The sequence below is a fragment of the Ammospiza caudacuta genome, chromosome 6 (genome assembly GCF_027887145.1).
Source record: "Ammospiza caudacuta isolate bAmmCau1 chromosome 6, bAmmCau1.pri, whole genome shotgun sequence".
In the NCBI taxonomy this organism is placed as follows: Eukaryota; Metazoa; Chordata; class Aves; order Passeriformes; family Passerellidae; genus Ammospiza; species Ammospiza caudacuta.
In genome coordinates, this window is record NC_080598.1 from 26,191,023 (window position 1) to 26,205,452 (window position 14,430).

The window sequence follows — 14,430 nt, forward strand, 5'->3', positions numbered from 1 at the left end:
ACACTGTGCAGCCTTTGCAGGAAGGGCTGGGTTTTTCAGGGTGTGAGCACTTTGGCCTTGGGATGTATGTCAGTGAAGGCTGATCATGCAGTCTCTCCTCAGCAGGTGGTTTGTGCCCCTGGGTCACCAAGCTGGCTGCACTTTTGTGGAATGATTTTCTCCATCCATGGAAAGTATCTGCCTCTTAGCTGTGGTGTGCGGTGGTGGCACTAAGTGTCTCAGACCAACAGCTGGAATGTAGGGTTTATGCAGTCCTTTGTAACCTGTGTCTTTTGTGCCTCTGGAGAAACTGGAGCCTGGGGCTGGGCAGCACTGATTCAAAACTGTCTCTTCTGTGTGAATGATCTCATCCCATTTACCTTACCTCAGGGAAGTATCACAGATGGAAAGCTTCCTCACTAGGAGTGTAAACCACTTGCTAGCTGGGTGCAGTTGAGAAAAAACGTGTTTGTGACTGGATTATCCCAGAAATCTCTGTTGGGGGCTTCTGATGAGAGTGGCTGTGCCAGTGGCTGCAGGAGGCTGGATGAGCAGCCAGGCAGCACTTGCTGCAGTGTTGCAGCAGCGCTGCAGCTCATGCCCTCCTGCCTGCACTCTCCTCCCAGCCCCTTGTTGCTCCAGCAGGTGGCCAGAGCCACAGGATGCGGGCAGCAGAACTGAAGGATACTCCGGCAGAAACATGGAGGGCTGTAGAAGCAGAAGGAGAACAGTGAACAGAAAAGCTCATGCTTAACAAAATACTTCATAATAAAAATGAGCCCTGGTGGGAATAGTTAACTTCCCATTCAAAGTATTTTCTACATCTCACTGTCAAATACAGTTTACTGAAAATGCACTATACCATACTGCCACTGCTGCTTGAATTCCTTGGTGCCACTGGCTGTGGATGTAAAGGTCATGTATGTTATATTAAGGATCTCTGAGTGACTTCAGGTTAGTAAATCTTCACAGGGGCAGCCTGATGTGTTGTGGATGGTGGGATGCAAAGCAGGGTCTCTCCTTAGCTGGTGCTAGGAAGCATCCTAACATTTTGCTTGGACTGGAGAGAGCATCCTCTAGGATCTCCTGTGCTGCAAGGCATCAGCACACTGGTCAGTCTCAAGGGTTGTGGATCTCATGGCTGGCTGAAGGCATGCATACACCTTTTGAATAGTGATAGCTAACACACAAAAGCAATAGCCTGACAGCTGTGTGCTGTTGCAGGACCTCCTTCCCACCCCACTGGTCCAGGTCTCTCTTCCTTCTCAAATACACAAACAAGTTCCTTTGTTTTGTGATCAGAAGTAAATAAAGGTTAAGAAAAGCCAATGTTGGCAGTACCAGTCTGCTGTTTAAATAATTACTGAAGATGGCAAAGAATCCTGGGTAGCAGACATTAGGAAAAATACAACTGCTTGCAGGCACATGCACAGTTTCTTAACATTAAAACCAGAGCCTCGGGCAGTCTGAGACACTGCCACTGCAGACTTCTTTTCTGTGTTTTGTGGGAAGTTTCACCAAGTTTGTGACCTTATATGTGTGGGTTAGTGGGATCACGTGCAGGTGGACTTGTGTCTTTATCTATGCATTGACATGGCTAGAGAAGGTAGAATATTCAAAACATTTGACAGATTTCTTAAGCCAAAGAAATACCTGTATATACATTAGGGAACTTAGGCAAGGACTAATTGCAGCAGATGTCAGAGGAGCCATATGCTCCCCTGCAGGCTCCTTGCCTTTGGTGAGGTTGCTGCAGCAGGGTGTGCTGAGCAACAGAGGCAAATAGCATAAGAGAAAAATAAGTTTTAGCTATGAGCTGTTCATGTCTGATTTGGGGTCTACACATGCTGTGATGGGGCCTCTTTCCTGGGTAGCTGTTGTGAGCTCATGCTGGTGGCAACTGGAACCCGTATTACCAAGCCTTTTTCATGTCCTCTAGCAGGAATATGAGGAGTGTGAGAGCAAGTAATATGACCTTAGTGATAGATCGTTGTCTTAGCAAATTGCACAGAGGGCCAGTTGCTTGGAGTAGGAATAAATACATTTCTGCTGAGCTGACATGAAGCTGTTTTAAATCAGGAAAATAAATCCCATGCCCTGGAAGTGATCTTTTTGTTAGCACTGCCAGGAGATCCCCACAATGTGGTGTTGGGGTTTCCACTTGCAGAGCTGAATTGGTATTTTTTGTCGCACCCGGCTGAACTCTGAAGTGCAAAACCTTCCAATACTGGTATGTCCTTGGACAACCAGCACATACTCCCATGCCCATTAGGTATCCATGTTTCTGTCCTTAGAATCTTAATTCTGCTTGCCTGAAAGGACAGAAGCAAGCAAATCTGTTGCCAACCAAAAAAGGAAGGCAGTGTTTTTGGGAAGCAGGCAGGCAGAGGAACCCTTCTGTATTCCAGGTATTCCTGAGAACGAGGGAGGGAGCCCTGGGACGTGAAGTGATGATAGGAGTCCAGAAGTCCTTGTTTCCATCACTAGGCAAAGATATTTCTGACTGGTAGTCTGTCACCCTTGCTGGCAGACATCCCTTCAGACTGGATGTGCATTTGTGTCATCCCTTCCCCAGCAAAAAACAGCCCCACTGGCTTAGTGTTCCCTGGGTGTCCATGCTCGTTTGCACACCATTGCTTATAACTCCATGCTTTCCAGCCTGGCTGTGTTGATGTTCTCTCTCCAGAGGTCATTCTGGCTTCTTCATGGTTGTCATTCTGATGCAAGGGGGGGCACAGGAGAGAAGTTTGTGCTTCACACCTGCCTTGTCCCCTTGCCCTCAGGTACGTCATCATCTCCCGGGAGGAGAGGGAGCAGAACCTGATGGCCTTCCAGCACAGCGAGAGGATTTACTTCCGTGCCTGCCGTGACATCCACCCTGGGGAGAAGCTGCGGGTCTGGTACAGTGAGGATTACATGAAGCGGTTGCACAGTATGTCCCAGGAAACCATGAACAGAAATTGCACAAGTGGTGAGTCCCTTCCCTTTCCATCCTCTCTCCTGGTCCCCTCAGGCTGCCCCACAGCTGGGCCAAGTGTGGTGGGTGAAGTAGGTTTTGCAGAGGCTGTGTGAGGAGAACTGCATTTCTAGAAGCAGAGCACCTCCGGGTGAGAGCCCCCAGCTCTGTCTGGCACAGATGGATGGGTGTACAAGAAGAGTAAGATACCCACAGTCATGGAGATCATGAAAGAAAGATTTGTGCTGTGATGTGTCACGTCGTGTGTTGTGTTGTGCCATGCTGTGTGTGTGTGTGCTGGAAGGGCCTGATGCAATGCCCAGGGATCACAGAGCACCCCTGTCACAAGACTTTTTGGCCCGAAGATTGCCAAGCTGATGATCCTACAAGACAGAGTTAGGTTTTTCCTCTGAACATGCTGCTCTCTCTGGCTCCTGTGAGCAGCCCCTGTTTGAGGGAGCTGTGGCTGGTTTTCTGTCCATATGAATGAGATTTCCTTGGTGTGTTTGTATGTCCATTTTCCTCGTTTAATTTATCTCCTCTTTCTTCAGAAAGATAATTTGGGATCAGCGCGACATCAGCTCCTTAGTCTCACAACCTTAGAATGTGTGTACAACGTACAGGAGGCTTTGTACTTGTCAGACTGATTCTTCCTTGGATAAAAATTGTTATCTTGTCTAAAAAGTAGCAATGTTGAATCAAACCCAGCAGTTCTTTGGGCCCACGTATTGTCAGCAATACAGGAAGCTTTAGAGGAAAGCAAAAATTCTTAATGCATCTGTTCATCTGTACAGTGCTGATACCTGAAGTTAATTAGGAACATTTCTTTCCAGGCTAGATGCAGAATGGCAGGGCCTCAGAGGGGCAGCCACACTAAATATAATTTGTAATTATCATTCCTGAGTATATTATTACACAGCTGCTGTTGCTGCCTTGACTTGGTAAAAGGTGTCTCCTCTTCAGTCATGGGGTGGACAAGTTGTCCTGAAAAAGCTGGTTATCTCTATCACCTTAGGGTTGTTATGCACTTGCAGTGTTACATCGTGGTGGCTGTACTTGGGTAATTCCCACTTCTGAATTAACATTGGTATGAATTTGCTTTTTTATGTTAATGAACACCAGTGAGTGATTAGGTACAGGCTGCAGTGATTTTGCTGCTGTAACATGCACACATTAGTATCCAGATGGCCTAGTGCTTTCTGAAAGTACAGCAAGAGACAGTCTGTGCCCTTGAAGCAGCTGCTCTACAGGGCCACCAAGGCTACGAGCTATTGCCCTGTCATGCAGACATGCCTTTAGTCCTGGATTGTCATGGTGTCATGGTTTGTGGGAGCTGAAACAGTAACTCACAGCCTGCTCTGTGCTACAAGTGTGGTGAAGATCTGCCTCAGGACTCTCCAGAACCTGCCACAGCCTAATGCACCTTCAGGTAGAGACTCATGTGGCTACAGAGACCATTCCAGAAACCCCCTGACATCTTGGTGAGCTCATCCTGCTGCAAGCTGGGCTCAGCCTGCATTCACAGAAGGGGCACAGAGATGTTAAAATGGAGCATCACCTGGGCCATTGCTAGACTTGCAAGAGACATCAAAGCCTCCACTGGGAGGGCACTGGGAAGTGGTCAGAAAGCAGCACAAAAATCTGCTGAGTCACTTTCTATTTAAAAGATTTCAAATCCCTGCAGATGAGTCTGTCAAAGGAAGTGGCACACTTTACGAACTCACAGAAAAATAACATGGTTCCTGGGTTTTGCTTCTGCTGATTGTTTCTGAGCCGCCTCATCATTGGAGTTGAGACCAGTAATATGAGGGATCATCTTGTGATTTCTAGCTTTTCAATAGGGCTGGAGCACTCACCTGGCTGGGGGACAAAATCACCAAGAAAGAAGAACCGGTTCTCTAAATCACTACCTCTCACAATAGTTGCTGTGGTCCATAACAGGGGAAATACTAAGAGAGAGAGTAAAAGCTTTGTCCATAGAAATTCTCATCAATGTGTTGAAAATGAGATCTGTTGTTATGGATTCCCTAAAGAAGTGTCTGGGTTTCCCAGCCAGCATCCAAACCCAGTGCAAAATCCCATCCATTCAGGCCAGCCCTTTTTACAGTGCCTTACTCTGTTTCGAGTCTTGCATCTTTTCTGCATTCTTAGCATTGCTCTCCTTAGAGAGGGAATGGTAGCTTTTGCTCCATAACTCTTATGAAAGCATGAATACACTTTAAGCAAACAAAATCAAAAATCAGCATAAAGCAGCGTCTTGTTTGGGAAGCCATCAATGCTTGAAGTTATTTACAAGATAGAAGAGTGATGGAAATTGAGCCAAACGTATCGTCTTTTGAATTTCCAGGTAAGGAAATCTGGCTATTCCCTTTATTATAAGCAATTAATAATTTATATGAGGTTACTTTTGATATTTTTTTTTCAATTACTGAATGGTCATGCTCTCAGACTCCACCAGGACAAGCTAGATGTCCCATCCTTGGAGGGCATTCACCTGTTGTAGCTCAGTTGGCAATGTGTACCTTAGGTTTTAAGTGTGCAAGTTGTTTTTACTCCTTTACCTTTGCATTTCTGGAGCAGCCTCCAAACTGAACAAGAGTAAAGGGGCTTGCAAACTTTGTGCCATGGCGTGCACAGACACTGGGGTTGTCATGAAATGGTGTAAATCTCTCGCTGCACTGCTGTACGCTTGATACCTTTTACCAAGTCAAAACAGGCACAGGACTTCCAGCCAGCCAAAATAGCACTTAGGCTCTGGGTATAGTTTCCACTATGATCAGTCATTCACCTCATAGTCCTCTTCCAACGCAGGTTGGTTATACCTTTAGGTTAAACAAGCTGCCTGTAGTTTCTCTTCTTTGAAGTGTGTGGGTTCTACTCTGCTGTGGTTACCCAGGACTGTCTCTGTTTTTGCAGACATGCCCATTAGTGGGGCTTCTCCTCTTGCAAGCCTCAATTTCCACTGAGTTGTGTCAGTTCCCTGGCTTGTAACATAATATGCAGACCTGCAGGGATTCAGTCTGCCTTTTTGTTCTTTTTTGTTTGAGTTTTAGCTTGAGGGATGTTGCTCTGTTCCCAGTGATAATCCCCACCCCTCATTTTCCATTCTAGGAGACAAAATGTTACAGAATGAAAACTCAGAAAAGAATGTAGAAAACCAAGAGAATACAAGAGGAGCACTCCAGTTCACTACCTTAAAGCAGGGGAAGAGCCCCTACAAGCGCAGCTGTGACGAAGGGGAATCCCACTCCCAAACAAAGAAAAAAAAAATTGACCTCATCTTCAAAGATGTCTTGGAGGCTTCTTTGGAGTCTGCCAAGTTTGAAGACAACCAGTTAACAACAAGTACACCACTTCCCCTCAGAAGAGCATCTAAATACCAGGCTGAAGACATCTTTGAGCAGTGTGGCAGTGCCATGCAGCACGGCTCCCTGAGCCTCAGCAGAAACAAAAGGGAGAGCGAATGGAGGGTCCCTCACAGTTCCTCTTTTATCTCAGCCAAGGAGATGAGCATCCTTGAAGACGAGGAAGAAGAGCCCCTGTCACTTAAAGCAGACAGCCCCACTGAGCTGTCACTGGCCTCTGCACAAGGCAATTCCCATGAAATCCCCACCACGTCCTTCTGCCCCAACTGCATCCGGCTGAAGAAGAAAATCCGGGAGCTGCAGGCTGAGTTAGACATGCTGAGATCTGGGAAGTTACCCGAGGCACCCGTGTTACCGCCCCAGGTACCCGAGCTCCAAGAGTTCTCAGACCCCACAGGTAAGCCTTGCCGAGTTAGAGCATTCTCCAAACCCTGCCTAAGGAGAGTAGTGAGATGCCTGTGTGCTGTGTACCCATCTAAATCATTTTGCTCTGAGTATTCAGGTGAACTTGTGGTTCTATGGAAGGTTCTTTGTCAGGTTTTGTGACTGGGTGGGCCAGGAGCTGATGCTGTGGGTACAGTGGAAAACTGTTTGGGAAAGACTCTGTATGACAATTTGCTCTATTTGTTGCCATTGTAATTGATAATGCACTGCCAATAAAAAAGACATTCCATTGCAGACAGTTTGTTTGTATTTTTGATGCATTCTCTTTCAGCGGAAGACCTTCCACAATGCCTCATATGCTACCAAGAAAGTATGAATGACTCTGTTGTATTGCTGAAATGTGCTCTCTTTGTGTATGAAATTATGTCCTGCTGTGTCCCTTGTTGGAAATCATTCTTTGTTTCCTCCACTGCCTTAACACAACCACGTTTGCCTTTTTGAAGATACATTTAATTTCCTCCAGGAACATGCTGTCAAGCAGCCAGGAGCCTTCAGTAAAAGGAATATTTGGGTCACACAGTGTATTGTTCAAGTGGCCAGGATCTAGTGTCCTTTTTTGCTGTTCATTGTGGCATGTTGGAGACAAAGTTCTTATGCAGAGATATTGATTTCTTTTCCTTTCAAAGTCATTATTAAAATTCTATCTATAATGTATTGTGGGAAGGAGAAGAGACGTTGTGGCCAGCTCTTTGGGCAGTGCTCTTACTGTCACCAATAGGATGCTTCTCTAGCTCAGCAACTTTGTAAATACCATATTTTTTCCTTTTTTCCTTTTTTTGTTACAGCTTCAGAAAGTATCATCTCAGTTCCCACCATCATGGAGGATGATGACCAAGAGGTGGATTCTGCTGATGAATCAGTTTCCAATGATATGATTGCTGCTACAGATGAGCCTTCTAAGATGTCTTCTGCAACAGGACGGAGGATACGGCGGTTCAAGCAAGAGTGGCTTAAAAAGTTTTGGTTTCTGCGGTACTCCCCGACACTGAATGAGATGTGGTGCCATGTCTGTAGGCAGTACACAGTGCAATCTTCTCGGACTTCAGCCTTCATCATTGGCTCTAAGCAGTTCAAGATACACACGATAAAGCTTCACAGCCAGAGCAACCTCCACAAGAAGTGCCTGCAGCTTTACAAGCTCAGGATGCACCCAGAGAAGACAGAAGAGATGTGCCGAAATATGACCCTGCTCTTCAACACAGCCTACCACCTGGCCCTGGAGGGCAGGCCCTACTACGACTTTCGGCCTCTGGCAGAACTACTGAGAAAGTGTGAACTCAAGGTGGTGGATCAGTACATGAATGAGGGAGACTGCCAGATCTTAATTCACCATATTGCCCGCGCTCTCCGAGAGGACCTGGTTGAGCGCATCCGGCAGTCTCCCTTCCTCAGCATCATTCTGGATGGGCAGAGCGATGACTTGCTTGCAGATACAGTTGCAGTCTATGTGCAGTACACCAGCAGCGATGGGCCTCCAGCAACTGAATTCCTGTCTCTTCAGGAGCTCGGCTTTTCTACAACAGACAGTTACCTTCAAGCATTAGATCGGGCTTTTTCCAGCCTGGGAATACGATTGCAGGATGAGAAGCCAACTATCGGCTTGGGAGTTGATGGTGCTAACATTACCGCCAGCCTGAGAGCCAACTTGTTCATGACAATCAGAAAGACCTTGCCCTGGCTTCTCTGTCTTCCCTTTATGGTGCATAGGCCCCACTTGGAAATTTTGGATGCCATTAGTGGGAAGGAACTACCATGTCTGGAGGAGCTAGAAAACAATTTGAAGCAACTGCTCAGTTTCTATCGTTATTCTCCCCGACTCATGTGCGAGTTAAGGGTCACTGCTGCCACTCTGTGTGAGGAGACTGAGTTCCTGGGGGACATTCGAGCAGTGAAGTGGATCATTGGGGAGCAGAACGTGCTCAACGCTCTCATCAAGGATTACCTTGAGGTTGTGGCCCATCTCAAAGATGTCAGTGGCCAAACCCAAAGGGCAGATGCTTCTGCCATTGCCTTGGCCCTCCTGCAGTTCCTGATGGACTACCAGTCGATTAAGCTCATCTACTTCCTGCTGGATGTGATCGCTGTGCTTTCACGCCTTGCCTATGTCTTCCAAGGGGAGTACCTTCTTGTGTCACAGGTGGATGATAAAATAGAGGAGGCCATCCAGGAGATCAGCCGGCTAGCAGACTCCCCTGGGGAGTACTTGCAGGAGTTTGAGGAAAACTTCCGTGAAAGCTTTAATGGCATTGCTGTGAAAAATCTACGGGTGGCTGAAGCCAAATTCCAGTCGATCAGAGAAAAGATCTGCCAGAAGACCCAGGTGATCCTAGCCCAAAGGTTTGATTCCCGCAGCCGGACATTTGTGAAGGCCTGTCAGGTATTTGACCTTGCAGCTTGGCCCAGAAGCACTGATGAGCTCATGAGCTATGGGAAGGAGGATATGGTACAAATATTTGAACACCTGGAGACAGTCCCATCATTTTCCAGAGAAGTTTGCCGAGAAGGGATGGACACTCGAGGGAGTCTGCTGATGGAGTGGCGGGAACTCAAGGTGGATTATTATACCAAAAATGGTTTTAAAGATTTGCTCAGTCACATTTGTAAATACAAACAGAGATTTCCCCTCCTAAATAAAATAGTTCAGATCCTCAAAGTCCTTCCCACCTCTTCAGCCTGCTGTGAGAAGGGGCGCACCGCCCTGCAGAGAGTGCGCAAGAACAACCGCTCCCGGCTGACGCTGGAGCAGCTCAGTGACCTGTTGACGATTGCTGTTAACGGGCCGCCCATTGCCAACTTCGATTGCAAAAGGGCTCTCGATAGCTGGTTCGAGGAGAAGTCAGGCAACAGTTACGCGCTCTCGGCCGAAATGCTGAGCAGGATGTCATCTCTTGACCAGAAGCCGATGTTGCAGAGCATGGACCACGGCTCTGAGTTTTACCCTGATATTTAGGAAGGAATGCCTCAGATCAGATAATTTTTTTAATCTATACTCTAAACTTTGATATATTATATAAAATATATATATTATCTATATTAAGGAAAAACCCACACTGAAAATTTAAGACGATGTGCGTCTGATAGAAGCTAAGCAGAATTTTAAAGATTGAGACAATGTTTAGACATTTACTGGTGTCTCCAACCATGGCAGCTGCAATGTAGGTGGCAACATTTCATTCTTTAGAAGCATGTGCTGGGGCCATACTCTACATGTTCAAACCTAACAACCTATAAGCTAGACAACGGGTCTTTGTCAGCCTCATCCTCCCAGCAGTTTCCTTTGTATGTGTGTTGCCAGTTTGCTGGGTTGTTTTTTGTTTTGTTTTGTTTCATTTTGGGGTTGTTTGTTTGTTTGTTTGTTTTCCCCTTGGTTTCAATCTCTGCCTCTCTTTCCATTGTTCAGCCCAGTTATTGAGCCATTTGAGCCTTTTGTTGGCAACCATCAGATTTCTAATTTCTGACAGAGCAACCCGTGTGTTTTGTTGCCCCCAGTTCTCTTCAGCTGAGTGGAAGCTTTTTTCACTCAAAAAACTATTGACAGGAGAGGAGGGCTGGGGGCATTATTTTGGGTTTTTATTCTGATTTAGAAACAAATGCCTCCACTAAACTGTGATGCCCCTTTCTCAGTTCTCCCTACCTTTGGGCTGTAGAGTAATACTTGGCTTTCAGCTCCTTTTATGATAACCGTAGTACCAGTCTATCATACATATGTTATAACATGATGTCATGTGCAGACTATAAAATAGCAAAATAGAGAAGGCAGGGGGAAATTTTTGCATTTATATTTTTATATTGTATGAGATAAATATATATATATATATACAACTATTCATTCAAAACCAGGGCTGCTGTGGAAGCTAGACAGCCAATGAGTCGAGAGCCATCTCTGGGCGGAGATTCAAAGGCTGAAAAATTATATTCTAATTTACATTATTTATACCATGTCTTTATAATCCTAGATTGTTGTGGGGTTTTTGTTTTGTTTTGTTTTGTTTTGTTTGGAATGACTGAAAGAAAAACCTGCTGCAGTTTGGTGGCAGGAGCTATCAATGCAAGATTATCTTGGATTATAATCATGTGTGATGTCCTACAAAGGTTCACTTACTCTCTTGTGACCAAGGTAACATGTTCCACAGCACAGCAGACTGATGACAGCAGGAGGAAGGAATGCTCTGCTTCTTCCTGCAAAATACTTCTTCCTTTCTTGAAGGAATGCAGAGTCCAGCTGAAATGTGAATTGGGGGACTTGCACCTTCCATCACAAAGAGATTGTTCTGTGGGCTTGGGGCTCTTCTTTGTTTTGTTTTTTTGAAGTAAACAAGCTCCATCCACACAATATCACTTCAGGTTAGAAAAGAGAAAAAAAACCACAAAAAACACAAAAAAAACCCCAACCTACCAAAAAAACCCCACACAAACAAAAAAGGTGCAAAAACTCCACAGATGCTAGTGCCTTGCCCTGCTGATGTGGCATGGACAGCACCAACCTGACCAGACCATTGTGGGAGTGAGACGTGTTGTCCAAAAGGTGTCCAAGCCAACATGTTCTCACTTCCCAGAGGGATGAGCTTTGTGCCAAGCTGTGTTGTTTGGAAACATGATGGTGGTATCAGCAACACTGAACCTTTCCTTTCTCCTGTTACCCCCCTGCCCTTGGTCTTGGTGCTAAGATATCTCTAGAACCGTTGCTGCTAGTTAATAGCTTTTCATTTATATAAATATATATATATATATATATAATATTATTTTATTTTTTAAACTTTTTTGTTTGTTTTCAATGGAGATGTAGCATGTTTGGAACTGATCTCTCTCTGAGTCACTTTCACTGCCAGGGTTCACGCACTGTCTTCCCCAGGAAAACACACACTTCTACCTAGGTCTCACTCACCTCCTGCTAACCCCTTTGCCTTCATCAGAACTTCACAGCCAGCACTGGCAGAGGTGTGCAGCCAAGCCACTATGGACTGGTTCAACTTTCAGACCACACAGGAACAGCCAGGCTGGTGTTGGTCAGGGTTTTGGAAGTGTTTGCCTCTGTCCCTGTCGGACTGAGGAGGGACTGAGCCCACCCAAAACATGAGTGGTGGCCTGTCCTTGTGTCCTGACACTGCCCCTTCGCTGTAAAACAGGGCCTTCCAGTCAGATGGTCCGAGGGGAGCAGAGTGGACGCTGTGAATGTAGCAGTGAGGGCTGGTCAGCACCCTCTGTAGCACTTACCCCTTGCCTTACCTCTGACAGCACGTGCAGCCTGAGGCTGGCTCGGGCAGGAGAGGGCAGCTGCACCAGGGCCACCCAGCTGCTGCCAAACTGCCGCCAGGGGTGCAGGCGCTGGGTGCTCTTCCTTGTGGTCCTCATGGAAATGGCACAAGCTAGGTCAGGGCATCCCACAGTTGCAACACAGGGGCATTGATATGACACACCCAGGAAGCATGAAAAATGGCTTTGTTTTCATGTTTTCCTGCATTTTCTTACAAATTTTATGATCAAGTTGATCCATTCATCCAGAGCAGTGAAAATTAAACTGGAAACCCCCTGCTAGCTGTACAGCCTTGGGTGGTTGTTGGCCTGACCATGAAGTAGGGATCTCTCCACACAAGGGGCTCGTAACTCTCCAGGCATGGTTTGAATTGGCTCTGCTCAGGGTGCTGCCACAAAGCTCTGGAGCTGCTACCTACTAGGGAGGTGGCAGGTTCCCTTCCTTTTTAAACTTGAGGAGATGTAAAAAGATAGAAAAACTGCTGCTCCTTTAGTTTCTGACTGGAGATGGGCAAGGTGAGCATAGGTCACAGAATCCATAGAACTCCATAGCTCTTCGTGGGTAGAGAGGAAAAATTACCTGCCTTTCTGTTTGCAGCAGCAAAAGCTCCTTGGCATAGAGGCCCATCAAAGTGCCTGGCCCACATGGAGGGAAGGAACATTTGGGGACAGTCTCCAGTCTCCAGACACCTTTGGAGAGAGGAATGCTCCCCCAGGGCTTGTGTTGAGCAGCCCAAGAGGCCTGTTTACAACTCTCGATCCAAGCCTCCTAACTTTTGCTACTGGGGAGGAAATGGCAAGTTGAAAGTTGCCTGTTCAGAAATTATTCTTCCTATTTGTCACTCCTTCCCTTTGGTTCACTTGCAAATCCTGCTTTCATCAGTGACACCTTTCACTGGCAGCTTTTATTTCTAATGGTGCAGTGAAATGTGCAGCATGTGGTGATATTCTCTGGCATCCAGCTGACACAGGCAGAGCACTTGTTCCTTTAGCAAATAACTGCTTGCAAACAGTGATTTCCTGCCACTGGATGTTGTGGTTACCCATGATAGGAAAGGTCAGAGACCCTTTACCTTGGTCATGAGGATAGACAAGAGCTTGGTAGAGCAGCTGGCCCAACCCAGCCCAGCCCAGCCAGGCCAGGCCAGCCCAGCCCAGCTCCTCCAACACAATTCCCTGTTACCCACACATCAGAAAAAAAAACTGGCCTTTGTCCTAGGGTAATGCAGGTGCTTTGCAAGCTTTTTCTCCAGGTTAACCTGCCTATCTCAGATCTGTAGCTCTTACTTTCATGGATAGTCTGTGGATGGAAACATGACTACCAGCATAGACAAGATAGGGAGGAGGGAGGAATATCAATGCAGAACACCCCTGGCTTCCTAGGGCTCCCAAGCCTTTCCCAGGTGCAACTCTGTGCCTGTATTTCTGGGCCCAGCCTGGTGGCAGTGAGGCCAGGAGGCAGCAGCAGGAATGGGGAGGGCTTAGCAGGGTGCTGAGGGAGGCCTCCGTGGCTCCAAGTTTGCCATGCCTCGAGTTTAATCAATGCCTTTCCTGCTGTGCTGAGAGAGCGAGAGGAGCTGTTTTGAATGTGTTGCTCACAGTGTCTTGAACTGGTTAGGCTACAAAGACAGAGGATTCAGTTTTTCTTGAATGAGCTCTTTTTTGTCTCCTTTCCCTGCATCTTAGCTATGGCATCTGACTGTGAATAATGCACACTTCTCCAAACCCTCAGGTGTGTATTTCTAGCCCATGGGATTTTTGGTTGCCAATTTCCCTTCCCTACTTTTTGCTCAGGCTCCTTGCCTCTTTTACCCTGCTGTGAAGCAGAAATCTGTGAAGCACATTTAGACGTGTCCTTCTGCAGGGCTTACCTTGTGTCCACAGGGATCCAGGCCCTCCAGCCACGAGACCGACCTCAGCAGGGATAATCCTCACAGGAAACCAAAGCTCTTCCCATGCCAGCAAAAGCACACGGAAGTTACAGGGGCTGTGAGGGGACACAGTGGGCAGGGTCCTCGTGTGGTGTTTGCCTTGGGTCTTGAGCCAACTGCACCCATGTCCCCTGTACTGGTGACGCTCTTGCTGGTATGATTGTTCAGACGTGATTCAGGCTCAGTCCATCTCTTTCTCACAGCACAAACTCAACCAGATGGCCCCCAGGGTCTTTGGAGTTCCCCTCCTTTCTTAGGTCATGAGGATTGCTGTTTGTTTGACCAGTGCCTAGACAGCTGGCTTGCAAATAAGCAGCAACAGCCTCTGCTTTTGCAGATTCCCCTTTCACCCCTGTTAAAAGAGGTCTTAAAAGCAGAGAAATGGTACGTTAATCCCCCAGCCATTGTATCCAATGCAGTAATGCCTATGCAATTCCTGTCTCCCTTGGAGACACGTATGATGTGTGTGCATGTAAGCTAGTGTATGTATACAGTACATATG

The 14,430-nt window shown here is 46.7% G+C and overlaps 1 protein-coding gene across 2 annotated transcripts in view; it reads left to right on the forward strand.

The window, feature by feature from the left end:
• PRDM11 (PR/SET domain 11) overlaps positions 1 to 9,694 on the forward strand; it is a 41,855-nt gene extending 32,161 nt beyond the window's left edge. For both annotated transcript variants that reach the window (XM_058806784.1, XM_058806783.1), the window contains exons 6-8: positions 2,763 to 2,950; positions 6,047 to 6,697; positions 7,530 to 9,694. In XM_058806784.1, the coding sequence (XP_058662767.1) occupies positions 2,763 to 2,950; positions 6,047 to 6,697; positions 7,530 to 9,694 (3,004 nt within the window). The remainder of the gene's footprint in view (positions 1 to 2,762; positions 2,951 to 6,046; positions 6,698 to 7,529) is intronic.
• Positions 9,695 to 14,430: the final 4,736 nt, after the last annotated feature.